The sequence below is a fragment of the Pseudochaenichthys georgianus genome, chromosome 12 (assembly GCF_902827115.2).
Source record: "Pseudochaenichthys georgianus chromosome 12, fPseGeo1.2, whole genome shotgun sequence".
Classification (NCBI taxonomy): Eukaryota; Metazoa; Chordata; class Actinopteri; order Perciformes; family Channichthyidae; genus Pseudochaenichthys; species Pseudochaenichthys georgianus.
In genome coordinates, this window is record NC_047514.1 from 10,815,894 (window position 1) to 10,834,969 (window position 19,076).

At 39.8% G+C, this 19,076-nt stretch overlaps 1 protein-coding gene across 3 annotated transcripts in view; it reads right to left on the reverse strand.

Moving 5' to 3' along the window:
* Positions 1 to 8,839: 8,839 nt before the first annotated feature.
* sfswap (splicing factor SWAP) overlaps positions 8,840 to 19,076 on the reverse strand; it is a 54,593-nt gene continuing 44,356 nt past the window's right edge. For all 3 annotated transcript variants that reach the window (XM_034095590.2, XM_034095591.2, XM_034095592.2), the window contains 2 exons: positions 16,248 to 16,320; positions 8,840 to 9,503 (listed from right to left, as the gene is read on the reverse strand). In XM_034095590.2, coding sequence (XP_033951481.1) covers positions 9,438 to 9,503; positions 16,248 to 16,320 — 139 coding nt within the window. In that variant the 3' untranslated portion in view covers positions 8,840 to 9,437. The remainder of the gene's footprint in view (positions 9,504 to 16,247; positions 16,321 to 19,076) is intronic.

The window sequence follows — 19,076 nt, forward strand, 5'->3', positions numbered from 1 at the left end:
ACACACACACACACACACACACACACACACACACACACACACACACACACACACACACACACACACACACACACACACACACACACACACACACGCACACGCACACGCACGCACACACACACACACACACACCATCTCTGCCAATACGACTTAATGAAATTGCAAATGCCAGGCAGCAATTTGGTCTAGAATCAATCAGGGCAGATGTGATGAGCTTGATTTGATTACATATAAAATGTGTATTTATTGTTTGCTTGGGGCATTGTGGTTATAGAGTACTGACAGGGGGATGGACAGACAAGACAGAAATGGAGATTAACATGAGTTATTCGTTTGTGTTCCTTTTGATTGGTTATTTGCAGCAATATGTATGGTAAAAAGGAATATTAAATGTACACTATTGTCAGTCTAAAGGCTTTTGAAGGTATTTGATGGTCTTCCAAAAATACCTAAGATGGTATATCATGTTTTATCAATTGTTTCAGAACTTTTACGGTGTATTTTTTTCAAATGAACCTTATATTTCTGAATTAATTTAGTTATTTTTCTGCTTTTTTTTTCACGTGTCAGCATCAACTGGATTACAGTAATTGGTTTTGGTTCTTTTTGATGTAGACCAACAGATAAGGTGTTTTGATTGTGGACAACAGGGAGGAAAATCCCTTATTGTTAATGATCAAACACATCTTGAATGCATCATTATTGCTCAATAACTGCAAGGAATAAATGAGACCATGTACCGTTTTTTTACAATTGCTAATGGACTAAAATGGCACAGTTATTGAAACCGACTACAAATCTCTGAACAACAAAAGCCTAGACATTTTAAGGACACCTTTCACATTAAATCCTAGAGGTCAGGATTACCTTGTTTATCCATTGCCTAGATAAATTGCCCACAGTTTCTGCGGTCTATTGCCAGTTTATGACAATTAACCTTGTAGTCCATTACCCCTGATTCATCGCACCAGTTAGAATAATCAGCGGCCATTTGCCAACTGATGCTAAACATGTGAAATTAGTTGGTGAATAATGTATGCTGAGGCAAACACTGGTCTACATCAGTGCTTCTCAAAGTGTGGTCCGCGGACCACTAGTGGTCCGTGAGCGCCCCCTAGTGGTCCGTGAGTATATTGGTAACATTTCACATTTGAAATAAATTAATTAATTTAGGTTTTCCGCACTCTCGCGGGAATATCTCCGCAATGGAGCGAGCTTGGCGTTTCACTTTCGATTGCATGATGTAGCCCAGATAAACACCTTCATCACACAGGTGGCCACTTGTTTGTACCATTTTCAGGCGATTTGTAAAAAACTATGTGTTTTTAGATATTTGTGGAGTTAGGTGGTCCGCGAGTGTTTTTTTATTGGTTAAGTGGTCCTTGGTATGAAAAAGTTTGAGAAACACTGGATGTATCCACGACCTTTCCCTCATCTCCTCTTGACATTTGGGAAGAGCTAAAGGCTACACAAACTTCATACGTGCTCAGAAGGAGTAGGCCTATACGACTATCTGTGTTGCTAATAAGGCTCATCCTGCGGGATGAGCCTTATTAGCAACACTATAAATATTTCTCAATAGACTCTGCTTGACTCTCACTTATCTATTCCTCAGTGGTAGAGAACAATTAACCGTTGAAAAATGCTGCATAAAGCATCACTCGCCTGCCTTATCAAAGCCACTGCAGCTGTAGAGACAGATAAAAGGGCAAACATAATAAGAGAAGTGTCTTTTCACACATGCCGGATTGGCAAGTGCTTGCTGAATGTTTGACCCATGCGTATTAAGGCGAAACACCCACTAATAGGAATAAGGAATGCCAAGAAATGTATTTTTTTATCTGTTCATGAACTTATTTTTGAGGGTCCCTAATCTTGAAAGCAAGAAATGGATTCAGGATGTTAAACAGCTTTGGCTTCACATTTCAAAAGTTTAACTATGTGTAGAATTCAGTCAAGATGCAAATGCTTAATGCATTTGTGTCTGTCTATCTTCCTAAGGCTGTACAGTTGAGGATTGACTCATCTCCTGTAAGACTTGACTATCCTCAGCGAATAAGTAAGGCCTATACAATAATCCAGTGGTGTAAAGTGCATTTACTTAAAGGTAGGGTAGGTAAGAATGGAGAAACCAGCTCGAGTGCGCTAGAATTTGAAAGTACGCAGCCGAAAAAAATCTGCCCCTTCTTTCAGACTTTCTTACAGAGCCCCTCCTCCAACACACACGAACGCGCACATGACCAATGAGGGCAGGAGATAAGTTTGGGCACGAGATAAGTTTTTGCACGAGATGGAAGGCTGACAGGCAGGTAGGCAGATGGACCTTTATTGATCCCCGTAGGGAAATGTGGGTTTCATAGCAGCATCAGAATAATTCAGAAACACAGATAGTACACTTAAATAAGACTTTAGTTACTACTGGATCAAATTCACAATCTACCCTGCAGTATACAAAGTCATTAAAACTAACTGCACCTTTACCAGCTTTGATATCACTTTAATGATCAATAATTATAATCAAAACGCGTTCCAAGAATGCAGGGTTGTTGGTTGTTCCTAGAGTTTTTAAAAGTACAATGGGAGCCAGAGCCTTTTCTTATCAAGTTCCACATTTGTGGAATCAGCTTCCAGTTTGTGTTAGGGTGGCAGACACCCTATCCGTTTTTAAGAGTGCGCTTAAGACCTTCCTTTTTGATAAAGCTTATAGTTAGGGCTGATTAGATTCAGCCCCTAGTTTTGCTGATATAGGCTTAGTTTGTCGGGGGACATCTTTCTTCTTCCTTCTCTCTGTCTGTACCTCTGTACTCTCATGTTCCGAATAACCCAGCTTCCCCAAATTTCTTTTTGGTGTCTATCTATGCTGGGATCCTGAGTCGTGGTTGATCCTGAGTCCTGATCTAAGTCCTGGACTTCGAGTCGTGGCTGAACCTGTCACTGTGGTCCTGCCTGACTCTCATCATACTACTTCCCTGATGGCTCCCACAGGATTGTTGACATCCTTGTGGATTCATCTTCTTACTATACACACACATGCATTTCCAAACATTTGGTCTACCTATGTTGTAAATGTATTATCTTTTCGATTTACACACAGCATCTATTGCACGTCTGTCCGTCTTGGGAGAGGGTTCCCTCCTCTGTTGCTCTCCCTGAGGTTTCTCCCATTTTCCTCTTTAAACTGTGGAGTTTTTCCTTGTACGATATGAGGGTCTAAGGACAGAGGGTGTCGTATTGTCATACTGATATTTTGTACAAACTGTGAAGTCCACTGAGACAAATGTAACATTTGTGATATTGGGCTATATAAATAAACATTGATTGATTGACATCATATATATTATTCAGAAATGAACCATCTGCATAATGACTATTTTTAATCTTGGTACTTTAAGTATATTTTGATGCTAATATTTTTGCACTTTCACTTGAGTAACATTTTGAATGCAGGCATTGTTTACCTTTGTAGAGTTCTTCTCCCACCTCTGAAAGAATCCAATAAAAATGTTGTACCTGCTAGTTTTGACTTTTTTTGATATTCTTAAAGCTCTTTCTCATTAAGCAAAACATATTAAAGATTAGAATGGATGCTTTTTATCTGTTTATTGTACCAAGAACAAAAATAAACTCTGTATAATTCATTATCTTTGGTCAAGTCGGCTAAATTGATCATTTTGTGATAATGCAAGAACAATCTTAAAAAATAAAGTTAACCAAAAGATGTATCTCCTTTAAAAAACTTTCCACAGAAGCTGATGTTCAGAGAACACTTCATTAAGCCTTATAAAGAGTAGAAGAGACGCCACATTAAACCCCACACAGCAGGAAGCTGTTGCTGCATGTTATCTGCTGAAACTCTTGAAAAGGGTTTTGAGAATCTAGCTGGAACAAAATCAGCAACATGTCTTCAAGACATCTGGTGGAAAACACTGGCTTGAATTATAATGATTTAAGGAACTCCAAATCAGTCTTTGATTACAAAAAAAAATCAATGCTCAAATACAATCTCATCTCAATCACATGAAGGGTCCAATTCAAATCTCCACCAGGCATTTAGATAAATGTATTCGGTGCTGTATACTGTAAATGTAATCTCCCATATTAAAGAACATTTTAATTATCCAAAATAATGTGTAGTGTTTATATTTGACATACTATTTTTCATTTTATTTATAATTGTTAACTCTTTTCCTCTTTTTAAGCATTTGTATTTTAATGTTGGTCCTGTAACAAAATAATTTTAATGGAATTCATAAAGTAAATATCCATCTATCTATCTATCTATCTATCTATCCATACTCTTGACCCATCTGCCCAATATTATTTTGCACACATTTATGACAGTATGCTCAATGACTCCTCGCATGGTTGTGTTGACTCACAATTCAACAGAATGACAAACACCTGCACATTTTAGGCCCATCTCCTAGCTACCTTGTTCATCTAAAGCCCTGGAGCAAGTAGTCTACGCCAGCTGCAGTCTTTATTAACCATCCATGGCATCCATGAAAAGTTTCAGTCTGGCTTCAAACCCATGCACAGCACTGAAACAGCCCTTTTAAGAGTTTTTAATGATCTACTCCTAGCCGCTGACTCAGGTAGCCCAGCTGTCCTGGTGCTGTTAGACCTGACAGCTGCCTTTGACACTGTGGACCATAGCATCCTGTTGTCACGGCTTGAACAGTCCGCTGGCATCACAGGCTCTGCCCTTGCATGGTTCAGGTCCTACCTGACAGACCGTAGCTTCTCAGTGCAGCTCGGTGCCTTCTCCTCTGCCAAAGCCCCTCTTACATGTGGGGTTCCCCAAGGCTCGATTCTGGGCCCCATCCTTTTTCTACTGTACATACTGCCCCTAGGTTCAATTCTCACAAAACACAACATCCCCTTCCACTGCTACGCCGACGATGTACAGATCTATCTGCCACTCAATTCAAATGTCAACTCGTAACAGCTATTGATGGACTGCTTAGCAGAGATCACATCCTGGCTGAGCCAACATTTCCTTTGTTGGACCCCAACCTCCAGCCTCCCAGGTTGATATTCTGGGCTCCCTCAAAAATAATATCCTCCCCTCTGTTACGAACCTTGGAGTGACCTTCAATAGCGCTTTTAAATTCGATAAGCAGGTCAGCAGAGTAGTACGACTATTGGCCAAGACCAAGTCGTTTTTATCTTTTAAAGATCTGCAAAGTGTTATTAACGCCTTTCTTACCTCGAGGATGGACTACTGCAACGCTCTGTACGTGGGTATGGACCAGGCGTCAATTACAGTAAACGCCTGCAGCTAGTGCAGAACGCAGCTGCGTACTGACAGGCCACAAAAAGTGTGACCACATCACCCCAATTCTGGCCTCACTGCACTGGCTTCCAATTCGGTTCCGAATTGATTTTAAACTCCTTTTATTTGTTTTTAAAGCACTAAGGTCTGCTGACCAGCTGCTGCTGATAGTGCCCAAGACCAGGCTCAAAACCCGAGGGCACCGAGCCTTTGCAGCAGCTGGCCCTAGGCACTGGAACGCCCCTCCATGTGAGGTCGGCCCAGACCCTAGGGGTTTTTAACTCTACTCTTAAAACACACTTCTTCTCCCTGGCCTTTTAGTCAGAGTGGAGCACGACTCCTGACTTTTCCCTGTGTTTTTATATATCTGTCTTTTATTGTGATTGTAGCAATGTGTTTTTATGTGATTGTAGTATTTATTACATGTAGGCCTACAGCACTTTGGCCCGACCAAAAATCGCTTTTAAATGTGCTTTATAAATAAACTTTGATTTGATTAGATTTAAGAAGCAAATTACTTTTAAGCAAAAATGCATTTTCCAGAAAGCTGTCAGAATAAAAACAAACCTTACCTCATCTGTTGAAGGCCACATGGTGGTCTGCTGTGGCTCAGAAACGGACATCCATCAAAATGTAGTCTCATTTTTTAACAGGAACATCTGTGGATGAATGAATCATCCAATATGTAATGCTTCATTAAAGTAATGCTTGATGAATGAATCCCAGTTTATGCTATCTTTGCCTATATCTTGACTGTAAGGGAGCCCAGGAGGGACAATTCAAGTTTCATTTGTTTGGGAGGGGAGACACACCTGCTTGAGATCTGCACTGTTCTAGGTTTAAGGGTTTGTTTATAAGGTCTGTTATCCAGTGGGGTCACATTAGAAAATCAATTATCTAAATAAAACAAGACTCTTAATCGTTTTTTACTCAGCATGTTTTAGCAATTATGGGACTATCTGTGCTGAAAGGGTCAGTTCAACAATTTAATGGGCAGCTAATTAGCTCACAAGGACACACAGGTTTACAGGCAGGTGCATTATCGTGAGTTGTTTCCACCTCATATATTTTTATTTATTTTGTATTCATTCAATCTGAGACTAACCATCTCTGCATGAATGGTCTCTGACTGGCCAGTTTCAGAATGACTTGATACTTCACTAGTTTCTAGAAAAGATCTGCCATTACGTAAAAACAGCAATCAATTCAATCTTTTCACTTGGCATTAAACAACCCTTGTTCAAAGGGAAAGAGCCGGCAAATATGAAACTACGTATTATTGCTGCACCTTGTTTTGTTATACAAGATGCTCAGTAGAACACAAGAAGTGGTGGAATTTTGTGGCCGAAAGCGGTCATGGTTTACATTTCAAGGATTATGGACTGATTCTTTGCCTTTTTAAATCCTATTCAAATATTAAGAAGTACCAGCTTTTCACATTTTCATTCCACACTTCCATATTATGGCACTGGATGTCTTCAGTTTTGATGTAGGGAATAAGGAGACAATATAGAGACCATATGCAATACTGTAGAAATGGGATTTAAGTCTACCATTTTACCCAATGCAAAAGTACTAATTATTTAAAAACTAATGAATTCAGTTGACTGTTGAATGCACTTAAATAACATAACAATTAAATTCCGACTTACCAAGTAATGATACTAAAACAATTATAATAAATATAGTGGGACAATAATGTGAAGACAAAAGAAAACCAGCTACACTACAAAAACAATAGAAATATTGCAAAGTATTTCTGTCTAATATCTAGTCAGAATATATCTTATATCAGGCCAAATAACGTAATAAGTTACAATGCAGTGAGATGAAATGTATTGTTTTTAGACAATGCATCATTTTAAGACTCTTGAAAACATATATTTGTTTTCATTTTATTGGAAAATCACCAACTTACATCAGAAAACTGAAAACCTTTGAGCATTTGTGGCTTATTTTGCAACACAACATTTCCTGATTCTGGTAAAATATAATTCAAAATAAGTTTCCCCAGCTAATAACAAGATCTGATTCATCTCTATAGGCCTATATCCCATCTTATTTCAAGAATGTCCACTTGTTCTATTGGCAGATCTCTTTACTTATTTACTTGGAGCAGCATGTTTTCCAGTGTAACTGTGTTTGTTTCAGCTGTTTATGTTTGTCAGGAGAGGGTATTCAGCGTTCTCATGTCCCGGGACAGAAGGGGAGAACTGAGTATTGCTGAAGTGAAGAGAGGTTTGAAGTTTACCTTCTGTGGAGCCTAGGGTCAGTGGTGCAGTTGGGAAGCGTTTGATGTTGTTGCTTCAGTACGTGGTGTCGAGTGCAGGATCGCTTGACTTCCCAAGATGAGCAGTTGGTGCACCTTCTTTGCTATTTTTAGCGTCAGTTCGCATTTGAGGGAGAGCGACTCAAAGCTTCTGAAGCGGCGACTGTTGGGAATGAAAGCTTAGTCTCACTCACAATGTCAGTCATTGCTTGTGACAACGATGGTCTTGTCGTCAGCTAATAACATCCCAATCAGAACACAGTTGATCTGAAAGGGTCTCCCACAGTCCTCCGGTACATCTGATGAGCCTCTCGTGTGCAAGTTTAACCTCTTATTTTCTCTAAATGTCTAAAATATGTTTTTAAATACGATGCTATGCTGATGACGAAGCGCTGTACTTTACAGTTAAGCTGTTGCTGCATAAATGTTTGTTTGAATTGTCTGTTATTCAGTTCTTTAACAACTAAACAAAAGCACCTACGAAATACAGTTATCACTGTAATAAACCATATTTAATTTAATCTTACTGCACAATATTTATGTATATCATATTATTTATGTGTATATAGACTTCTTTAACCATTATTTTTATTTATTTATTTTTTGTTTTATTCTTTATGTCTTATATAACTATTGCATTGTTGGATGAGCTCGGGACATATATGCTTATGTGCACAATAAAACCTTTGAATCTAAAAATAGACGTGCCAGAATTGATGTGAGCGTTTCTACAGACCCATGCAAGTACCAACGTGGGATGATGTATTATATTAGGTCTTACTCTGGGTATTAGGCCCAGATCTAGCCTACATCAGAACTTTATCACCACCCTTCTGCTGTAAAAAACTTCAAATGGGTGTATAGTGAGGGCCGTATCTTCCGTGTTTTTCTTTTCATTGATTTTGAAATGTTATGGATTCGTTTTAAGGCTCTACATGGGCCTTTAGAGGGATATCTTTTTGAACATTTAATCCTGTATAAGCATGTACCAGCGCCGATTTAATTTATCTGTACCCTGGTTTAACTGCCGTGGCATCAGCAGACACCTGAAGGATATCAGCCCATCATCAGTGATGCTTGTCTGGGGTTATCAGCAATGCTGCTGTGACATTAAACTCAGTACAGTCAACGAGGTTTGGGGGTGCAGTAAACAATTTCTTTAATCTTATCACAGAATCCACGATGAAGGACGGTGAAGAGGAGGACTCTGGGGGGGGGGGGGGGATAAACTGTTTTTCCACATTCGACTCTGCCCCCAAAGGTCCAAATATAAAGAAAAAAAGGGTCACAGTAAATCATAATTGAAACTTTATTGACAGTTTTGATTAGAAAGTTGTTCTGCATTAGATTCCATTACAGTACAAACCAGGAACAAAAGAAGGCCACGCACTAGAGCTGAAGGACAGAGTAGAAAATGAAAAGGGCTTCTCAAGCAGACGTGTAAAGTGCTGGAGAGCAAAGACAGCTGAGGGGGGGGGCGAAGAAGAGGGAAAACAACTGCAGAGAAAAGAAGGTGATGGAGGACATAATTGAATTATCAAAATAACACAACCCTTCATAGAAGGAAAGGAATTCAGACCTCCAGCAGCTCTTTGTGTTGCTGCAAAGTCACCATGTGGGAGAAAAGAGTGATTTAAAATTGGATGCAATAAATTGAACATTTTCTTAAATCAGGTTGACATCATATATTGTCTCAATGAGTGCCCTAACGTCCATTTTACAATACTGCATAAGACATGCCAAACTGGTGCTCAAACAAAAATAAAATCATAAATCAAAATCAAGGACAGGGAGATAAAACAGATCCCGGCTTTCATGAATCTCCAGGCAATCGGAGAATGCTACTCGCTGATTGGCCGAGGTTGTAGTAGCCAGTGGATAGCCCCGCCTTCTTCAGGAAGTGGGAGGCTGGAAGGTCTTGGAGGTGGCAAGCATGGCGCGCACTTTGGCCATCAGATCCTGAATAAAGAGAGGAGGTTATTGTAATACACATCAGTCATTTGATAACTGGGGTTACATAAGAGAGGTGGGACCAGAATTTTATTATACACCTTTGGGTATAACAATAACACTAAATGGGGTGTAAGTTAACAACAATCCCCAGCTTCATCGCAGCCAAAAGTCCTCCTGAATCAGATTGTGTGCAATACTTTTCAAAAATGTTCCATAATCTGCTGTGGTTCCAATTAAACCCATTTATTGATCGCTCTCAAACTCCAACAAAGGACTGCTGAGAAAAATACAAATTGATCTATGACCATTAAAACTGGGGACTAAAAAGGTATTTGGGGAAAAACAGTAAACAAAAACTATATTACTGTAGAGTAATTAACAGAAAAAGCCATTATGATATTCATTTAAATGACTCCCTGTAGTGCTAGTAGTGCTCACTGAGAATCAAATCCCTGGTGTGCCGCTTTCCGATGCTTTTATCTTATCGCTTTGTTTTACCACCGTGAGCCAGCCACTCATATTAAAGGTTAATATACGGTTGTAAATCAGGACTTTTCTTTGGAGTGTGCTTCCTGCCCTCTGCCTCAGGAAATCCTCTTTAAACATGTGGAATGTTTTAAGCACAGTATAATTCCCCATAAGCACTAAGAAATAGGTGCATCACCTCCTCTTAAACCCTTTAATCTACAGTCAAAAAATAAAGAAAAGGGGAAAAGAGCAACGAGGGCGCTGCCAAAAAATCTAATTCATTTCCTTCCCCTTTCAGGTGGGAATGTTAATGTTGCTGACCAGGGGGCGAATGCTTCCATTGCTGATTAGGAGGTGTTCATTTGCCCCACACACACACACACACACACACACACACACACACACACACACACACACACACACACACACACACACACACACACACACACACACACACACACACACACACACACACACACACACACACACACACACACACACACACACACACACACACACACACACACACACACACACACACACACACACACACACACACACACACACACACACACACACACACACACACACACACACACACACACACACACACACACACACACACACACACACACACACACACACACACACACACACACACACACACACACACACACACACACACACACACACACACACACACACACACACACACACACACACACACACACACACAGATCCAAGTTATTCACATTGGGGTGCAAAGCCTCTCAATACAGTGCCATGTCTTACATTAATAGATCACCACAAGTAACAATACAGCTGTCACTCACAGGGGAAAGCCAATAATAATACTGAAGGATTCATAGGATGTTAACCTAAATCATCCAACACGTTACTAAATGTAAATACAAGATTACATGAGGACTTAGCTTGCCTTTTTGTTTTAAACTATCTACATACATCTTAAATAGTTTGAAAGTTACTTTGCATTATCGGAAGACATTTCACAGATGTTCTTCTAATTAGGTCTGCAAGGTAAAACTATAACACTGAAATATACAGTCAGGAATATCTCAAGGGAGCTATGAAACATATGCGTTTCCTCTTCATCTCACACCTTCCCTTTTTTGTATCTGTTATGAAACTCAAAGACAACTTAGATTATATTTCCGTTATCTTAACTTGTAGAATAATCTAAAATGAGTTCCAAAAAAGAAAAACACACCAGTCCAAGTGCACAAAGCATTCATCAAACACAACACATGTAAAGCTAAGAGAAGTAGAGGCGACAGAAGACGTAGTAACAAAGGCAAACGGGAGGAAAATGCGAGCAGGGGCTGAGGCGAATAGCAGGGAAGAGGAGACCATTAGGCAGATGAGGATGTGCTGAATTATTCAATATGTGTTTGTAAAACATCACAGATGGGCTAGAAGTAGTTCTGTGCATGTCGCAACAGCAGCGAACGGCATGTTTTCATGTGTGCTGCGATGAAGGCAGGAGAAAGGACTTGTGTTTGATTATGTGGAAGGAAGAAAAACAGGGTGTTTTTGTTGAAGAATGAGGAGATTTATAATGTGTGGTTTTGTGTGGGTGGAAAGTAAACAAAGACACTCGCTGCAGACTGTCTCTCTCACACGAACAGTGGAGGGAATGCGTTCCAAATTCTGTGCAAGTTGTACCGACGTTCACAGAAGTTTCCTCTCCATTCACACTATTGACCTCCATTAGCTCCAGTCCAAGGCGCTGCTCAACCTCTCTACATTCTACACCCGTTGTCTTGTATACAACGGTTGCTACACAGGTGTTATACTCCTAGTGCTAAATAATCAAGCGTCCTCTTGAGGCTACAGCCCACATTTTCCTCTCTAAACATCAGGCGCCATCACTCATTACTGATATTTCAGGATTTTTAATCAAAGCTGAAAATGTAAAGACGCATAAATAATTAAAGTGGTGACACGGCTCCGGGAAACGTCTTTCATCTTGGAATAGATGTATGCCTTTGACAAATTAAGCTAACTGAATAGGAATGTGGCTGAAGGGGTGTTTCTCTGTGGTCATATTTAAGTTACAACAGTACACAAAAGTATATTAATATAGCAGTTAAAGAAAAATGTAAACAACAATAAATAATGAAAGTACTGAAGAGAAAACAGTGTGCCAGTATTTGGTAACTGATTCTACTCCAGTTGGACTCAGATGTCACACTTTTCCTTGTTTCTAAGTCGGAACTACGTTTTTTTAAGTTTTTGTGTTTCTCTTATTTTCCTACAATACTGTTATGATTGGCTGTGAATAAGGAAATATGAAGGACAGACCATCCATTTCTATTTTTCCTTTTTAGAGAAAGGGGCAGGTAATATAAGTTATATTATGGTATAATATTATTTTCTTCTCCCTGCTCCTTTTCAGGTATGGTGTGTTTATTGAGACATGTTTTGTAAATAATTGTTATACATTAAGTTGTGCTTACCATGAACGGAACAAATAAAATGGTACAATTGTCTTGTATACACAGCATTTTGGAGCACATTTTAAATGAATGGTGACCTTTACATTCTTCTGTCTTTCCTGTCATCTATTCAGCTGGTAGCTTTATGCTCATCCCTCAACATACTAGTGCGTGTGCATGCATTTCATTAAGCTGCATTTCTGAAAGCAGCTTGACAAACAGGCATCAATTGGACATTGTAATTTGATCAGGGCGTATAGAATGTGTACCGAGGTCATCATTTATTAGCAGTGGCGAACCGTCAGGGCCTTCAAGGTATTCAGAGAATACCCTGGAACACTCAGAGAAAACAAACAAAAAATCGATTTAATTATATAAATAAAATGTATTTAAAATGAATAAATGAGAATCGTATCTGTGTTGTTGGTCTGTAATATTACAGTGTTACGTAGATTTGCTTGTCCTTCTCGGACCATGCTCTACGCATTTCAGTGGTTTTGTGTTAGAAAAGAAAGCAACCAATCAGATCTTGTTCTGGGTCTCTGGGTAGAATATCCTTCAACCAAGGTATTCTACATCCTTGATAGAATGCTCTGGCCGTTGCACTGAATGAGAGCGTACGTTTGGCCAGACAGTTTGATCAACCAATCATATATTGATTTGTAGCCAATGGGCGTATTCTTTCAGAGTTCCCGTCGGTTCCAGGGTACTCTAAAGGCCCGTTAGTTAACTGGCTCGAGACAGAGGATCTATTCTAGATGAATGCGACGAAGCAATTCATGCCGTTTTATTGTTTTTAACGTTGGAATGACAAGTGCAACAGGTGAAGATGAAGTTGGTGCGGAATTGTTGTGAGTACCCTTTTCAAGACGACAATTCAGTGAAAAGACGGACATTATAATGCCGCGGAGGGGGGGGTGGGTGTGTCTACAGAAGGTCCAGTTGTGATGGCCACGGTTCGCCACTGTTTATTAGTGAGGAGGGGCGGTGGTGGCGAAGTCGATAGGGACTTGGCTTGGGAACTGGAAGGTCACCAGTTCAAGTCCCCGAAAGACCAAGTGCTACCGAGGTGTCCCTGAGCAAGGCACCGTTCCCCACATTGCTCCCCGGGCGCCGTTCAAAATGGCAGCCCACTGCTCCTAACACTAGGATGGGTCAAATGCAGAGAAATAATTTCCCCATGAGGGATTAATAAAAGTTCATCTTCATCTTCAGGTGTGTGTTTGAGAGGACATTACATTGTGAGATACGTGTGTGACCACTTATCCAGACATAACATTCCTATTACCGTGTGCTCTAACACCTAAATGAGGGACGCAATGCTCCATGGGTAATGAAAACACAGACACAGCCGAGCACTGTGCTACATGCAATGTGTCATATCCAAGCAGATGGGGCACGTACAATGCCGAAAGCGCTGGCAGCGTGACATTTGGTTGAACGCCGGCTGTGAGAGAGTGGCTGCATGCAGAGCCGCAAGTGTGATTGCTGTAATTGTATGTATGGAAGTGTCTTTGCTATCTTTCACAAGCAACAGGAGTCCGTGGCTTCTGTGAGATGCTGCCAATAGCAATTTAGGTCACTCTGGGGCAGCAGACAACATCTGACCAGTTACAGAGCAGCATTGGCATTTGTTTGGAGTGTTTGAGTCCAGCATTGACTCTCTTTCAGCTCTGTTTTTGGTTTCTACCAATCTGAGAACGTTTCTGGATGTGTAGCTTCTTCAATGCTCCACTATGTTAACTAGCTAGTGGCTAACTGTCTGTTTTCTGATGCTAAGAACAAATGAAAGGTGGTGAATCAAAACAAAGTAGCAAGCCACACAGTTGAATAATACATAGCAATTCTTTGTAGGTTTGAGCAAACCTTTTCACGAGTCATATACTGTAATTTTCGGACTATAAGCCGCGCCTTTTCCCCCATTTTTCGACCCTGCGGTTTATATAACGGTGCGGCTAATCTATGGATTTTTACAGCTAACGGCCACTAGGGGACCTCCTAAATCTATGGATTTTACAGGTTACAGTCCACTACCTTTAACTCTATGGGCTCTATGGCCGGTCCGTGCCCCCCACCTTTAAGCGGCGGGCTCCAGCAGGAAAAGCTGTAGGCCGGAAAAGAGTGAGACAGGTAGCGCGCAAAAGTAAAAGACAGACAGACATTACGAGAGCGAGACAGTTTGTGCAAAGGAAGTTTTCATGCACAAACCCTTCGTTCAGTGGGAGGCGTGGATGACTAGCGGCGATAAATCATTCACGAAAACTGGTCGCATGCGAAAAGCAACTTTCGCTCAAGTTTGCGAGTGGATCCTGACAGCGTGGAGGAGTGTCAAAAGATCCACGATCACCAACGGGTTCCGAAAGGCTGGACTGCTTACATATGGTAATTAAACATTAAAACACCTGCAGCTTATAGTCCAGTGCGGCTTATATATGTACACATCATTCAATTTAGCTGCTGCGGCTTATATTCAGGTGCGCCTTATAGTCCGAAAATTACGGTAGATGTTTTTAGTTAAGTGAAAATATGGATAATAGGCACTTGAAGGCACGATTGGAACAACTGAAAACCGTTACATAGTCTACAGCAAAGAAGGCCAAATTCACATTACAAAAATACTGAACCACAAGTCTCACCGGAGATTTGGCCTCTGAGGTTGATGAATCTTTATTTTGGGAGAAACACCTTCTGGACATGACCTCCAGTGTCTCAGTGGAGTTGGTAACCCTCTCTTTGCTCTGGATTTAGAAGTGCTGAACGATGGCACATTAGCTCTGCCTGCTTCCTCATCCGAATAATTTATTTCTGAACGAGGCAGGTTTGCCAAGGTCTCTGCAATCGAAAAGCCTCTCAACTAGCATCAACCAATATTTAGCCGTGGTCCTCCTATACTTTTGGCAACACTCCCAGAAGGAGTGCAGGAGGTAGAGATCCATCTACAACCAAAACAAGAATCCAGCTGCTTGGACTGTAAGCCTTGAAAAATACTTGCTTATCAAATCAGAAGTTCATGATGAGAATGTTTTGTCAACACACACACAATAGGCTATATAAGAAGTGGACAAAGTCACCTATTGGAATTTTACACTATTGTTTTGAAGCCTCTTGTAGGAAATGTATCCCTGTTCACAAAACGCAATCGAACAAAGACATTTCTTAAGGCAAAATGTTGCAGTTAAATTAACCTACGCAACACAGGAAGCTCCGCCCTAAAGAATATGCTGCTTTTACGCTATTTAAGTCGAGCTAATGGACAAATTAACATCATGCTGTTATTAACAATGTAGACCATAAAGTTGTCAGGATAATCCTAACTGATGTTATAAATCATGTGAGAAGTAGGGTGATTTTCTCATAGACTTCTATACAACCAGAGGACTCGTGCTATTCTACCTAATAGAAAGAAATGCAGTGGCTTTTGAAGATGTATCACCAAAACGTAATATGTGCACGAGCAACTGCACAATGAGAGGGATTCCATGGAAAGCGTTCCTGATATACAGAAAATGGCTTCAGGACAAAGATAAGCTGGTCATAAAGATGCAGGTGCGGCTAGACCAAATCCTTAGTCGAGAGATCAGACAAATGAGTTCTTCAAGGGTCAAACTAATTAGGCTAAATAAAAACATAATGCTTGGATGTGTTTTACAAACATGCAGTAGATAAAGCGGAATATGCGGATAGAATAACAAAATAACTATTTCTATATTTAATAACAAGGGAGCACTTTATTATTCTTCTTCCCCGAGACATAACAGCACTCAGTTTGTGCTCGGACGCAAAGTTCAGTGGAGGACATTTCTGGGATAAAAGCAAAGAACAATACCTGAGTTATTTTGGACTGAACGGAGGATACTAAGGATGAAGTCACGGCCACTGCCTTCTCCAGAGAATCACCCCTGCAGAGAGAAGAGAGGGAGAGACAAAGAAGAGGAAACAAATGATTTTACCAGAAGAGACTATACAATATGTGCAATATGTACTATATATATATATATATATATATATATCTATATGCCGTTAATAACTGTAATATATACCTGGCTGCTAAATCCTTAGAACTCCTACAAGATGTGTATTTTGTAAGTTGTGTAACTTGCTGCTGTTAAATACCATCCAACTATGTGCAATATGTGCAATATATATATATATATATGCCGTTAAAACTGTGCTATATATACACCTGGCTGCTAAATCCTAAGAACTGTTACAAGATGTGTATTTTGAAAATTATGTAACTTTTTATTTTTATTATAGTTTTTATTACATCATAACTTAGTACTTTTTAATACATGTAACATATGTAACATTAAGCTGTCTGTGGCTCTTTTTCTGCTGTAACTACGTACATTTCCCCTCTGTGGGACTAATAAAGGTATTCTGATTCTGATATCTTCTTACAGTTTTTAAAGTTGAACAAACAACAAAAGATGTATTGGAAAGTTATAAACAAGACAACAAAATAAGGAATGGCAATAGACCTGTACAAACTAAGATAGTGACCTAGAAACAAAGCAAACATTTAGCATTATCAAACAAATGGGTACAAAATTGCAGGTGGCAGATTTAAAGGGGCCATATTATGCTAATTTTCAGGTTCAGATTTGTATTTTGGGCCTCTCATGTGACATGTTTACATGTTTTAATTTTCAAAAAAGGACTTTGCCTGGCTGGCTCTGTTGTGATTGGTCAACCACTTGTATATGTTCTGCCCCCTTAGCCTCACATACAATGTGTTCGAGCACTAGCCAATAGAAGTGCAAGTGTTACATATTGATGTGGCTTTATGAGAAAAGTATAAGGTTGGAGAAGTCGTTATTTAATTTAATCTGGCTTCGTATGATTAAAAGTAACACGATCATCGACCAGACGCAGGCCCCCCCATTGTTGTTGTTGTGGTGGTGAGCGCCGTTGGGAAGAAAATCAGCGACGTAAACGGTGACGTCATGACGCAGCAGCGGCAGCACCAGTCGGGCTCTGGGCGGTGTGAACAAAACGGGGGCTGAAAAGAAAAACCGGTTCCGAAGCAGAAGAGCGCAAGCACGGAGCTAGAACGGGAACCGCGTTGGTGTGAAAGGGGCATTTGTTACATAAGTAAACAAAGGAGTCGAATTGAGATGCTTCAATCAGCGGGGAGTGCGTGAGAGAAATTCTCTCTTGAGGAAACTTTGGGAATTAAACCTTTGCAGACCATTAACATGCACAAAAACTTATATTACACACTACAGGAAAGGGACAACCCAAAAAAGACTAATAGGGCCCTTTTAACACCATGTCCACAGTGTTTAACCTTTTCACCGTCTAAACATTTAAAAATGTATCAAGAGATTTTAAAATAGACAGAGTTGCATGCACATCAAGTTGATTGAACACAAAGGGTGACAGGAGATTGCAGAACAGACAGCTTCTGATGCCATGGAGTTTTACAGTTTCTCAGTCCAATGAGAAAGTGGGACAATGGTGGGTCCCTTTGAATAGAGCATTTTAGATTATTATGGCTTGGGGCACTAGTTCAATCTTGTGTAGGAAGTAAAATATAGTTTTCTTTTAGAACTAAAATTGAAAAACAAGCCAATCACATTCTTATGTGGCTGCTCGAATAATTGTGCGCTAAAGAAAAAGACAGAAAATGACAACAATCCAGCGACAAAAATTCAAAAGAAAAACAGAAATAATTTGAGTCTTGCCTTTTCAAAAGGCTTCACCTGGTGATGTTTTTGGACACAAACAAAGCTTCTGAAGAGCATGAAATTAGGGTTCATGAAATACCTTAGTTATAAAGTGTCACTGCACAAAAAAGGAGCCTGTGTGTTGTCCAAGCAAAACATGTTTCCATGGTGTGTCATCACTCATAAATCCTTCAGTTATCTAAAAGTTCTGGGTTCCACAAAGACTCAAACACTTCTGTTGACTACTCGCTAAACATTTGCTCAAATCAGATACGCAAATTCACTTTTAATAATGCATTGGTATTGATTTGCCAACACAATAACATGGCCTCTTCCAAATCTAACAGCTTGTATTGGAAGGCTGGAGGAGCGAATAAAACCAAAGCAGGACATCATTTATCTGCAAAATGCATTTTTCATGACATCTAAAAACCGTGATTGCAGCTTCTTTCACATTGTGTGCTTTTATTTATGATTATTTTGGACTTATAACCCTCTAACAGAGAGTGAGATTTGAAAAACTGATAAGAATGATGACACAAACTGTGGAAACTATGGCAAAGTATAACACTTTGCCAGCATTTTCCTTTTTTATATGTACAATATGGCAGGGTGTGCATTTGGCCTACAGGTGTTTCTGTTGTTGTGGTCACTCAGTGATTTAAAACATGTTTATATAATTACATGATCCGTAAAGATGTGGAGCATAAGGTCTATAGAGCTTTAAATAAGGTGCAGAAACTGATGTTTGCCTATTTATATGACTGGCATAACTAAATAAGAGATTTGCATCAAGACTGCGTACCCTGCACACAGGATTATACTTCCCCACTGACAATGAAATGTTAAAAATAAGACATTTGAAGAAATGTATGTATTTTAGGCCAGTAATAAGAGGCTTGACAGATTTAATGTTTTATTCAAAGGACAAACCTCTTTTGAAAGCACTGACAATACATTATTTACCTCTTTCTTGATGGTGTCTG